This window comes from Pseudonaja textilis, chromosome 10 (genome assembly GCF_049901715.1).
Source record: "Pseudonaja textilis isolate UNSWEBS1 chromosome 10, rPseTex1.2, whole genome shotgun sequence".
NCBI lineage: Eukaryota > Metazoa > Chordata > Lepidosauria > Squamata > Elapidae > Pseudonaja > Pseudonaja textilis.
The window spans coordinates 5,935,834-5,948,297 of NC_141999.1; the positions used below are offsets into that span (position 1 = coordinate 5,935,834).

General features: G+C 39.5%; 1 protein-coding gene across 2 annotated transcripts in view; it reads right to left on the reverse strand.

Annotated features, from left to right (window-relative positions):
- CSMD2 (CUB and Sushi multiple domains 2) overlaps window positions 1-8,720 on the reverse strand; it is a 635,577-nt gene extending 626,857 nt beyond the window's left edge. For both annotated transcript variants that reach the window (XM_087939569.1, XM_026702685.2), the window contains exon 1: window positions 8,488-8,720. In XM_087939569.1, coding sequence (XP_087795695.1) covers window positions 8,488-8,644 — 157 coding nt within the window. In that variant the 5' untranslated portion in view covers window positions 8,645-8,720. The remainder of the gene's footprint in view (window positions 1-8,487) is intronic.
- Window positions 8,721-12,464: the final 3,744 nt, after the last annotated feature.

The following is a 12,464-nucleotide window of genomic DNA, read 5'->3' on the forward strand; positions in this document are numbered from 1 at the left end:
AGTATTATCTCATTTAGATATTAAAAGACAGTGGCTTAAGTACAACTCCTAGCAATCTCTGACAGTATGGCCAATGTGAGGGATACTAACAATTCTACTCTCATCTAGTTCTTCAGGGGCCTCTTTTTCTCAGTTGTTAATTACCGTATTTCCCCATGTATAAGCCACCCCTTTTTTCCAAAATTTTCAAGCCCAAAAAGTAGGGGGGTGGCATATACAAAGCAGGTACACTTTTTATACGTGAAAAATGCATAAAATAATAAAGTAGGAATAAACTGGTTTTCCAGCAGTATGCTATACTTCTTTGTAAAAATTGTACGTGATGATACGATTACGAGTGCGAGTACGCGATAGAAATGCATCGCTAGGCATCGGCCTGAATGCTTCGTTCCTACTCTCGTTCTGATGCGTAGATTGCTAGCGTCGCCCGCACCGCTTTCGGCGTCATGACCGAAGTTGTAGATCTAGACGTCGAATTTTGTTTCTTTGTAAATTTTCTTTCTTCATAACTTGTTTCTCTAATAAAATATTTTTTTCAAAACTTCAGAGTCCAAAAATTGGGGGAGTGGCTTATACAAAGGGGGTGCTTATACATGGGGAAATACGGTACAAACATTTAAAAGCTTTAATCCCTTTTAAGTGTTTTGCCAGAGAGAGATGATTAATATAATGTGATTTGTTTTTAAACTGATTATATTAAAAAGTCAGCTTGGATCTAGAAAGCAGATATTCTATTCCTTTTTAACTTTATTTTTATCTTTTTCTTAAAAGAAAGCAAATCTCATTGTCTATGGGGGTTCTCAGTCATCCAGGTCAGTGTTGTTGCATTATGAAGTAATGCTAACACTAAATCCGGTCCCCACTAACACTGATTTTTCTTGCTTGCTTCTGGTATAACATCCTATCAGTAGATTTGGATAGCTCAAGATGATTCCAATTGCCCACTTCTATCTTCAAAGAAACAGCCTATGTGGTTTGTACTTCATGGAAATGCCATGATTTGTTGTTGTCAGCCATCCAGAATTACATTTTAAGATTTTAAAATAATATTTAAATATTATTCTTTTAAATAAATGAATTTGTTTAAATGTAACTGACTTACCACCATTCATTTAATGACTGTAGTTATGACAGCATTGAAATAAATGACTTATGACAGGCCTTCACACATGTGGCCATCACAGCATCCCCACGGTGACATAATCAAAATACAGGCACTTAGCAACTAGCAAGGAAAGAGTTGCAGCAACCTGGGGTCATACGATCACCATTTTCAGACTTTAAAGTTGGCTTCTTGATAGGCAAAGCCAGATTCATTCAAGTATTGGTAATTTGCTTAACAACCATGGCAAAAAGGTCATAAAATTGGGCATGTCACACATAACTGTTCCTTAATTTTAACAACTTCAATTTCCAGAATTCCCTAGTACACATGACAAACATGAACTTGAAATTTTCATCCGTGGTTGTATTTTAGTGAAGCACTGTGACATTGTCTCTGAAGGGAAGAGGGAGATAAGAAAAAGCAAGGTAATTGTTTCAGAACAGAACTCCCATCTCCTTCTTTATATGGTTCTACCTAGAGTTTACATGGGTATCTATGGGTGCATATGTATTTTTATTTTTATTTTTATCTATTTTATTTTTTCAAGCGATTATAAGATAACAGGTATAAATATAAACTTAGTTATGAATACATTATATGGATACATATATGAAAAAAAACAATAGGACAGGGACAGTAGGCACATTGGTGCGCTTATGCACGCCCCTTGCAGACCTCTTAGGAAAGGGGTGAGGTCAATAGTAGACAGTCTAAAGTTAAAGTTTTGGGGGTTAGGGGAAGAAACCACAGAGTCAGGAAGAGTATTCCAGACATTGACACTCTGTTGCTGAAGTCATATTTCCTGCAGTCAAGTTTGGTGCGGTTTACCTTGAGTTTGTATCTATTGTGTGCTCTAGTGTTGTTATGGTTGAAGCTGAAGTAGTCATTGACAGGTAGGACATTGCAATATATAATTTTATGTACTATACTTAGATCGGACCGAAGGGGGCATAATTCAACATTTTCTAGGTCTATAATTTCAAGTCTGGTGACATAAGGTATTCTGTAATGAGTAGATGAGTGGAGAACTCTTCTTGTGAAATATTTCTGGACTTTCTCAATTGTATCAATATCAGATATGTAATGCAGGTTCCAGACTGATGAGCTGTATTCAAGTATTGGTCTAGCAAATGTTTTGTATGCTCTAGTTAGTAGTGTGATATTACCAGAGAAAAAGCTATGCAGGATTAAGTTTCCAACTCTTAATGCCTTTTGGGCTATGTAGTTAGAGTGGGCTCTAGCACTTAAATCATTAGAGATGAACACTCCAAGGTCCTTGACAGAGTTTGGATCATCAACAAGGTCTTGATTATTCAGCTTGTATTTTATTTTCTGATTTTTTTTTTGCCAATATATAAGACAGAGCATTTACTTGTTGAGATTTGAAGTTGCCATTTTGACCATTCTGATACATAGTCAAGGTGGAGGGTAGCAGTATTGTCGGTGGTGTTGAATAGCTTTACATAATCGGCAAAAAAAAAATGCAGTTGCTCTTAATATGATCACAGAGCTCATTTATTTAGAGTATGAGGAGAGTTGGTCCTAGAACACTGCCTTGGGGGACACCACTGTTGACCTGTATAGAATTTGATAGGACGCTCCCAATTTTGACCATTTGTTGTCTGTTTGGCAGGAATGCTTCTATCCAGTTATGCAGTTGTCCAGATATACCATAAGATTTTAGTTTTAGGAGTAGTTTGTCGTGTACCACTGAATTAAAGGCTTTACAGAAGTCTATGTAGATTGTGTCTATTGTTTTGCCCTGATCGAGTTGTGTAATCCATATGTTTTTGCAGTGTAAGAGTTGCAGATTACAGGATAGTTTTTTTCTGAAACCAAATTGTTTATTGGAGAGTAGGTTGTTTGTCTCTAAGTGGAGGATAATGAATTGGTTAATAATTGATTCCATGACTTTACAGGTGATGCAGTATAAGGAGATTGGTCTGTAATTTTCAACTAGGCAGGGCTCTCCCTTTTTGAAGATAGGGATGACCGTAGCTTGTGACCATAGTTTTGGCAAGGAGCTGGTCCTGAAAGATTTTTCAAAGATTATGCTTAGAGGTTCTGCTATGGCAGTGGATAGCTTTTTTAAGAAGTAGGCACATATTCCCTCCGGTCCAATAGATAGAGATGGTTTTAGATTGCGTAGTGCTTTTTCAACATTGTCTTCTGTAAAATCGATATGTACTAGATTATTGTAGTTGTCTGTGGTTCGGCTAGGAAATACTGGGCATGATCCATTGCTGTTTACGGGTACTGAGCTGAGGAATGTGTTAAAGATGTATTCAGAATGTGGGTACTTCCTTTATTTTAGCTCAGATTACTTCCATCTCTCATCTATATAAGACAGACAGAGGTGTCCCCTAGGCCTGCATACTTCTTTCTCATTGTCTCACTTTCCTCTAACCACTTATCAAAATAAACAAACTGTGCTGATTTAATAAATCTACAGAATAGTACCATGTTGTTAAACTGAATCAAAGGGCCCATTTCTCTTAGAATTCAAGAGCATACCACCAGGCAGTTCAGACCAAGGAGTCAACTCCACAGGAAGTTACTTCTACTATAATAAAAAAAAATCTTACAAGTCTGAGTATTTTGCACCTACTAGGTACTACTACTAATAGTTCAGTGAATTAGGGAGAAATCTGAGCTGCTTCCAAATGTTTTTTGATGGTAATGGACTTAAATTGTGTTTTACCCCTTGTTGCCTTGGCAACAGAATTTGCAATTCTCCATCAAGGTTATCTTCCTTATTTGTTATATCCTCCGATGTGCTGGTTTACACAGACACCGATAATTCTTAAACAGCAGAGCCAATGATAATAATTAAGTCAAATGCATCTGAAAAGTACTCAACTGGCAGAAAGCTCATTAAGAGGACTTATACAATTAAAAGAAAAAGTACCTGCAAGAAATCTTCTTTCCCACTGCTTGTCGCCATTTCTGATGATTTTTCCACAATGTAAATAAGTAGATTCAATCTAACTGAAAACATTCAATTAATTAGATCTCTTTCTAACTTATTACAGAGTAGAATCAGCATGTTGTCTGCATAGCTTGTGGGATTTGAAAAAGCATATCCAGAGTCTCTACACATTCCAATCATCAGTATGTTAAAAAAAAAGGATAATAATGTTATGATTAAACCCACATTGCAATGATGTGCACACAGGTGCACACAAGGGCCAAAACAATGGGGAAATTTAGCATTTTTTTTCTTCCCCTTACAACCCAATTTGCAATTTGTTTACTTGAGAGTTGACTTTGAATATTTTGGTTGATTATTTTAGTTAGACAAGCATAAGGGTTTTGTAACCGTTTTGGTTTTAAAGGACAGACCATCTGAAATAGCATGTGGAGAGTTATATGCCAAAAACGGACCTGCTCCAAAGCCTAAGCAGGAAACTGAGAAATTCTGACAAAGAATGTGAAAAATAAAGCAAAGAAAGAAGCTTTATTCATACTTTTGAAAAAGGATGCTAGCAACTTAAAACGCTTCCAGACTGCATCAGCCTATATCAATTTTGCAGTTAGAACTAGCAAGTGCCATTGAGACAGAATTAGAAAAGTGGTTTTCATCCTGATGAGTGAGATACAAGAGGTATGAAGGTATGGACTAACAAGAAGACACTTCTTTGCTTCGCAGTTCCCTGTTAATCATGCAATTATCGGTCACATAAGGATTAAAAAAACTAGGATGGAGATAAGGCACAAACAACTTCTTTCCCAATGCCCTGAAATTTTGTATTGTTCTTTAAATGTACACATGCAACAATGGGTTTTCTAAGCATGGAATTGAGGTTAAGCATATGAGGGACTCCAACCCACCTCACTGAGGCTTCCTGTTCTTAGCTATGTCTAGAGCTAAACAGAGTTGCTGTATTACACAGAGGCTCTGTCAGTTTTCTGGTTCTCGTCATACTACAATGTGATGACTGACTATAAAGGGGCTTCTCAAAATAAATATTCCAACAACGCAGGAAATCCTGTTCTGTCAACTCTACAAAAGAAGGGTTTTATCTGTCCTTTCACTCACTACCAGAAACTAGGAAAAAATGTAGCTCAGATCCAATCCCAGTCTCAAATCCAATCCCAAACCATAAACCCAAATCCTCCTTTAAGTGGCTCATTTCAGTTCATATGCAAAAAAAGGGGAGGTATTGATAAACCGTAGAAAACTTCTTCCTGGGATTATTCTATTTCAGTTAATTCAACTCTGCACAGAAACTCAGTACCCAATAGCAAAGTACCCAATAGCAAAGTACCCAATAGCAAAGATCCTGGTTTATTTAGCAAAGACTAGCAATGTAAAATTTATTTAGAAAGGGATCTAGTTGATTGTCCTGTTAAATCATAGCATAATTGTTGATTCTGGTGTAATATGCAGTATGAACCCAATCACTGTAAGTTCTAGATTGTTTATGGTTTAATGCAATAAGGGAACCACCCAACAATAATATGTTCAACAAATCATAGTTAAAAATAAATGAGGATCCAATTCTTCATCATATCTAATACATTTACCTTATCACACCAAGTCAAACCCACACCAGACACCCCAAAAAGCTCATTAGGCTGGCTGAATGCCCCTTCAAATATCCACAAGGATCAAAGAATCGTGTGACTCAGGCAGACTGATTTTACCCATTTTGGTTCCAGAGCTGCACACTATTCTATCAGACTACCTCACAGGACTATTGTTAGGGGGGGAAAAGAGCAGACTCAATGAAAGTAATAGGTTTGCTTTGGATTCCTATCCATTTAAAGCAGCTGTGTAACCAATAATATTATCGTTAGAGACAACAATCCTGCTCCATTTATAATGATTTGAAGGGATAAGCTGCAGCAAGGAAAATAGATTTTCATAGGGTCAGAGACAGAGCTAGAACATCAGTTCAATAAAAAGCACTGCCCCTTCATGGCTTTATTTTTTAAAAAATATATTGTATTTTACAATATTAAAGAATCTAAAGAAACAGAAATTGCCTTTTCCTTTGATAAGAGAAATACTATGCATGAGATAAAAAAACTTATTATTTGCTAACTGATAATAAACAGTCCACATATCGGATGAGACTCACAATTTCATCTAGAAAATGCAGTATCTGTATTTTTTTTAAAAAAAATACAGTATTCTACCTTTCTGTCCCATTTTCAATGTACAATTGGAATTACTGAGAAATGTCACCAATTAGGTGAAACAGATTAATGGGATACTAGCAAGGTGACTGAGTTTTGATATACATTTAGATACATCCATTTAATACATGTAACCACTATTTTCTGCTAGCATTATTCACACACCTGTAGTGCCACACTTTGGACAGTCATGGTCATTACTCTCTAATAATGGGGGAGGGTCTCCAGAGAGAAGCGGGTGAAGCAAGCATCATATAATCAATGAGTGAGGTCTCAGTTATTGCTCCAATATAGCAAAACCAACCTGACAATTTACCAAAGGCCTAAAAAAAAAACCTACACTAGACTAACAGAAATAGGTTTATCAAACCAGCAGTCAGTCAAGTATGAAACAATCACTGCATTCTTTTCAACAGAAGGGAGAAATTGCTTGGAAGACTTATTTAAAAACTTACAATGCCTTGTTTTGTCCATCCTTAAAAATAGGGGAAAATTTAAAATGAATGAAAATCAAGCTCCAAATAACCACTTTTTAGCAAAATGAGACTTTTAGAGGAGAATGAAGATCTACACAGTTACAACCCACCAGCCCAAATGAAGTCCATCAAAATGGACTTTGGTATTCTCCATCTGATATGGAATTATAAATCTGATCACCCCAAAGGAAGCAGAGATACACAGTTGGAAATGATGGGTGGCTTGGTGTTAGAGAATAATACATTAGGTAATCAAAGTAATAAAATGCAACAATCCAAATATTTTGCAAAAAAAAAAAAAAAAGTTTCAGGAGCATTTGACAAAACAGAGCATAATAAAGTGCCCAAAGAAATTAAATCTGGATTCTCCACAAATGGAGAAACTATGAAGCAAAACAGGGTGAGAAGGCAAATTGAAGAAACTTTCCATTAACTGCATCTAATTAGCACCCCACTTGTAGGATGCAGAGTTTTTGATTGCTTCCTCTCTTAATAAGCCCAGACACCCCAAAAAGCAAGAAAATAGACACGAGGTCAAAAAGAAGATTCTGTCCTTAGTTGAGTTCACTGGCTCCCCTCTTTACCTTCCAATGACAGTTTCCCAAAGATAATCCCAAACAAACAGCTGATTGTCAACCCAAGTCTTCTGGGAAAGATTCTCCCAGGAAGAAAGAGCTCATTTGTTTTTCAGTCCAGCCACAAAGTTGACCTAATGATGTGTAAAAATAGATCCACACATGGCATCCAATCTCCCCCTTACAATGAAGTGAAAACACACTGCATCAAGTGGGGCTCCAGTTCCTTCACATTTGTATGTTCAGCACCGTGACCTAAAATCACTTTAGAAAGGGGCAGAAAAGTCAAAGAGTCTCCCACTATTGTGAAGAAAGATTCCCCCAATGCATCCATCTGTCAAGAAATTCTACTTAGTCCAATCTCTTGCAGGTATAAAATCACCCTTTAGGAGAAACCAACTGTCCCTTCTCCCTTCCCTCAATATCACTTGTCAAAGAAATCAAACTTCAGCCTTTGCCAGCTCCTGCAGCAAGGAATGTAGAAGAAAACCTCTACTTCCCTTTTAACCTATTCTGGAGGTGGAAAATTATTAGAAAAATCAAGGCCTTAATTCTATTCTAAGTAAAAATGGGGAGGAGAGCTGGTTTGTGTGAAGATGTCTGGAATATGTTGTATCACTTTCACAGCCCTCCCCAAAATTAGAGCTTTCTCAAGTATCTTTTGTTTGAGAAGGAAAATCTAAAGACATCCAGAGGTTTTATCTTCTTGATATGTTTTTCTCCAGTTACGCAAATTGCCAGCCCAAAGGGGGAAAAAAAAGAGAACCAATTCTACAGACGATATTCTGAAGAGGGGATGCATCCATTCTTCACCCTCCTTTCCTGGGAAATAAATTACTCTTTGAACGTTTTGAAAATTGTTGCTCCGATGTCCTATCCTTGCAAACTTTAAGTCTGGATGAGAAGCAAAAAAATGTACTAAAAACTGCCAAGAAAGCTCACGCAGCTTCCTATAAACAACAACAAAAAAAGGACCCCCCCCCCCCATTCTCAATCCCACCGCTCTCTCCCTTGAAGAAAAATGCACATAAAGAGTAGAATAAAAAAAAAATGATGGGTCATCCATCCATTGGTCGTGGGGAAGGAGAGATGTGGTCAGCCCCGGCGCACACATTTACGGCCACCCCAAAAGCTTTCCCCCCCCCCCACCCACCCCAAACTTAACCGTCTTCCTCGAACCCCCACTTACCGGTGGCTGTTGTTGCCAAAACCCCCACCGAGAGCAGTAAAATCCGGCTCCAATAGCTCACTTCCACCGTCATGAGAGCAAAAATCCCCAATTTCCCCCAATTCCGTTTAAAGCTGCAGCGGCATGCCGGTTTGTCCCAACCGAAAGAGGATTGCATGTCAAACAGGAGCTGGGGGCCCGATTCGCTTGGAAGAGAAGGAGGGAACAGGAGGAGGGGAGGGGGAGGGAGGTGGGTGATTGGTCTGGATTCCTCTTCCTTTTTAAACCCCCCCCCCTCCTCCTCCTTTCTTTGATCAGTGGAAGAATCTAACGGAGGAGGAAAAGGGAAGTATCCGGCTTGAGGGTTCTGGAGGATGGCCCTCGTTTAATTTTATGTACATGCATAAGATTAATACAATAAGGCGGGGTGGTGGTTTTTTCTCAAGGAGGGAAAAATCCGAATGTACGGACAGTCTCTCTATTCCCTCCTCCCAGCTGCTGCTGCAGCTGGACTAAACCAAATCACACAGGAGCTCGGGGAGAGAATTGGTACTCTATTCCCCCTCTTCGTTTCCTTCTTTCTCCGCCTTTCTTTTAATGTTATTATTATTATTATTATACACTTTTAAGCACCGTCTTGGATTATCTGAAACTCCTCAGAAAAGGATACTTCTAAGACCTTGGTGATTAATCATTGGTTTACCCTGGAGAGATTTTTAAAAAGATGTCTAATTCTAATCTGCCTTTGGAAAAAAAAAATGAAACACAAATAAAATGCTAAATTAAGAACACGTGTGTGTGTGGGGGGGGGGAAAGAGTTCAGTCTGGATGGGTTCCTAAGAGGCTTCTATCCTTCTTTCTTCCTCCCCACCCCACCCGCCGCCTGTCTTTTCCCACCCAATAGAAGCAAATTAACCTTAAATGCACCTTGCGGGAGATGGATGGTGCAAAATCTCCCTCGCTGCCGCCTTTTCAATTCTTGTTTATTTTATTTTTTTTGTGTACATGTATCTTCCGCCTCCGCTGCTTCTGGCGGATCGTGGAGGAAAAGGGACAAGAGCCAACGCGTGTATCAGCGCGAACCTGAAGAGAATTCTCCCCTTTGGCGTGGACGGAGGGAGCCAGTCTGCATTTGAGTCAATAGCAGCAGGTTACCACGGAAAAGCTTCCGGCCCGAAGTTCCCAGCGCTACGAACTGTTTTGTTGTTGTTTTAATCTTTCTGCAAATGTTCACATATGTCACTAAGAGGTTCGGCCTCCTCTTCAACATGGGCTGGGGAGGGGGTTGAGGAGGGTGTAATTTTTTGCGGTCTGCACTGCCGCCCTACCTACCAGCCTCTCAAGACTTCAACGCCGAAGCCTTTTCTGCAAGCAGCAGAAATTGCTGCGGAAAGAGGGTGCGGGGTGTGAGGGGGGGCGGAGAAGAAGGTGCTCCCCAAATCTCTTTCGCTCCGCTCGCTGAGGGGCCCCTTCAAAGTGGGTGGGTGGGGGGTTGTCGTTGAAAGAAACCACCGCGGAGTGCTCGGTTTACTTTGGGGCGGAAGGTGGGAAGGACCGCGCCGTTAATGGAGTTACTTCTCCTCCCCCACCACCACCACGCACCGGTCTGAATTCGATTCCAGCGCGCTTTCTATAGAGACCCTCGGAACCCAATGCGCCTTTTGCAACGGCCTTTCCACGGGTAGGTAGTCCTCGCCCACTCTCGCAAGTTCGGACGAGGAAAAGGAGACAACCCACGCAGCCAATCCCTATTTGAATACTGTCCAACTTGGCCGAGAAGGAGATTAACGCGAATTCGGATGGAAGTGGCTCAAAATCATTTGCGGAGCGAAGTGAGTATGTAAACGAGGGGCAACTCCCTCGCGGAGAACCCGCGCTTTCGCTCCTGGAAAGATACCGGCACGGGCGGGAGATTGCGGGGCTCTGGCCTCACTCCTTCGCTAGTTCCTGAACTCACCGGAGCCGCGCTGATGGGGAGATCCGCGAGGCTAAAGCGGCGCCTGGTAGCTGTCGGAGGATGTCTGGACTAAGTGATGGAAAAGGGGATTTATCCCTATACGGTACCTATCCGTCATATCCCAAAGGTGCTTTTTCAAGAGGCACAACTAGACTTCCTTGTTTTTTCTTTGAAGTTGCTTCTCTTCTCGTCCAAGAAGCTGCTTCAAGAGAAGTCCAGTTGTCTCTTGAAAAAGCACCTTTGGGACAACCATGACCTAGATGACTGAGAATCTCCATAGATTATAAAATCAGAGAAGAAAAGACTCTTGAAGTCAAGATTAATACTGTGCCAAATCTACCTTGCACTTTCTCAAACGTTTTCTTCCTCAGCAAAAAAAAAAAAAAAAAAACAGGAAAAAAACAGGCTTTTGTTTGTCTTTAGTCTCAAGGGACTGAATAATCAATCCACTTGGAATGTATTTGGGTGGTTTCTTGAGGCTTACTTCATTGCTGGAGAAATAACTGTTGGGTGTCATGTGTCTTTCCATCACTGTGAGGTGAATTCCTTGGAATTTAAGAAGAATGAGGAAATAAAAAGAATCTTCTAACCACTGGAATGATTGCAGAGTGAAAAACAGGACACTGGGACACAGCCTTCGGCCATCTTGTCATTAATTATGTGCCATCAAGCTGGTGTTGCCTCACAGTAACCATACAGAAAAAATTCCCCCATGACAATCTCTCCCTAACCTGGTCTTTGAATCCATTCATCACCACCATGACAAAGTCTGTTCACCATGCTACTGTCATCCCCTTTTTCTTTTTCCTTCAACCTTTCACACATTATTGTTTTTTTTTTCAGACAACTAGGTTGTCCAAAAATAAGGTTTTAACCTGGTCAATTGTGCCTCATGAGAATTCTGAGTTGATTCGTTTGATGATGCAGCAACAAATGACGTTTGGCTTGCCTTACAGTTAAACCATGCTGTAAAGTGATTTGTGTATTCAATAATATTCTGTTCTACTCAGAGAAAGCAAAAAGAAATATGGTTGAGCAAATTTAAGTGATAACTAATGGTGATAGAAGACGGGGTAGGGGAGAAATCCCTTCATTAGCTTTGTCTTTTCTCTGTGAATGGCTGCCATTTAAGAACACTGGGAGAGGGCAACTGAAGCAGGTTATTCCTGTGTTAATCTAAGATTTCCTCCTGAGTAAAATCACAGTGGCCCCTGGCAGTCGTAGTCTTCTCATTCAAGACACTGCACCAACACTCTGCTATCAGGCCAAGAAGCCATATAGATCGGTATTCAATGCCTCAAAATGGCCAACAGCATTCATCTGAAAAAACCCTAAGCATAACGAGCAAAGTAATTACCTTCTTCTACAGCTGATTTCCCTTAGGTGATATGAAGATATGTTGGGTACAAATTAGCAGGGAACCATGAAGATTGCAGAGCAATGGGTATTATAGTTTATTCCTTCCTCAATGTGGCTTTGTCTATTTTCCTGAAGTTTGGACTTTAGAAGAAAGGTGGAACTTGGAGGTTTGGGAATTGAGGTACAGGCTTGGTTTAGAGTAAATGAGACATCCACATTAGCATGTAAGTCTTTGTAACACATATGCAAAGTTCATGTATGCCATCATCACATTAGTGTATCTATTAAAAATACATTGAATTAAATAGCTTGGTGGGTTTGCATATTGCTAAGATATATATTCTTCACAGTTCTGTTGAAACTGAGTCCCAAATACCCATCAGAGCAGATTGTACCAAGATATGAAGATATATGTAGTTCAGGGTTGAACTATAGATCCCTTGATACTCTCTGAGTTTGGTTAATAGAAGAAGGATATAATTGTTAATTGTCAATTCTTTATCAATCATCAATTCTTTCATTTATAGTTTTTTGAAAGATTTAAAGGCAATAAAATGACTAAGATATAGAGCAAGGTAAAACAGAATTTGAAACATAATTTTGTATTGATGAAGAACATGTAAATGTAAAAATATACAAATATATGGTTGAAAGAATTTAAATTTAATTGTGTTATGATCTC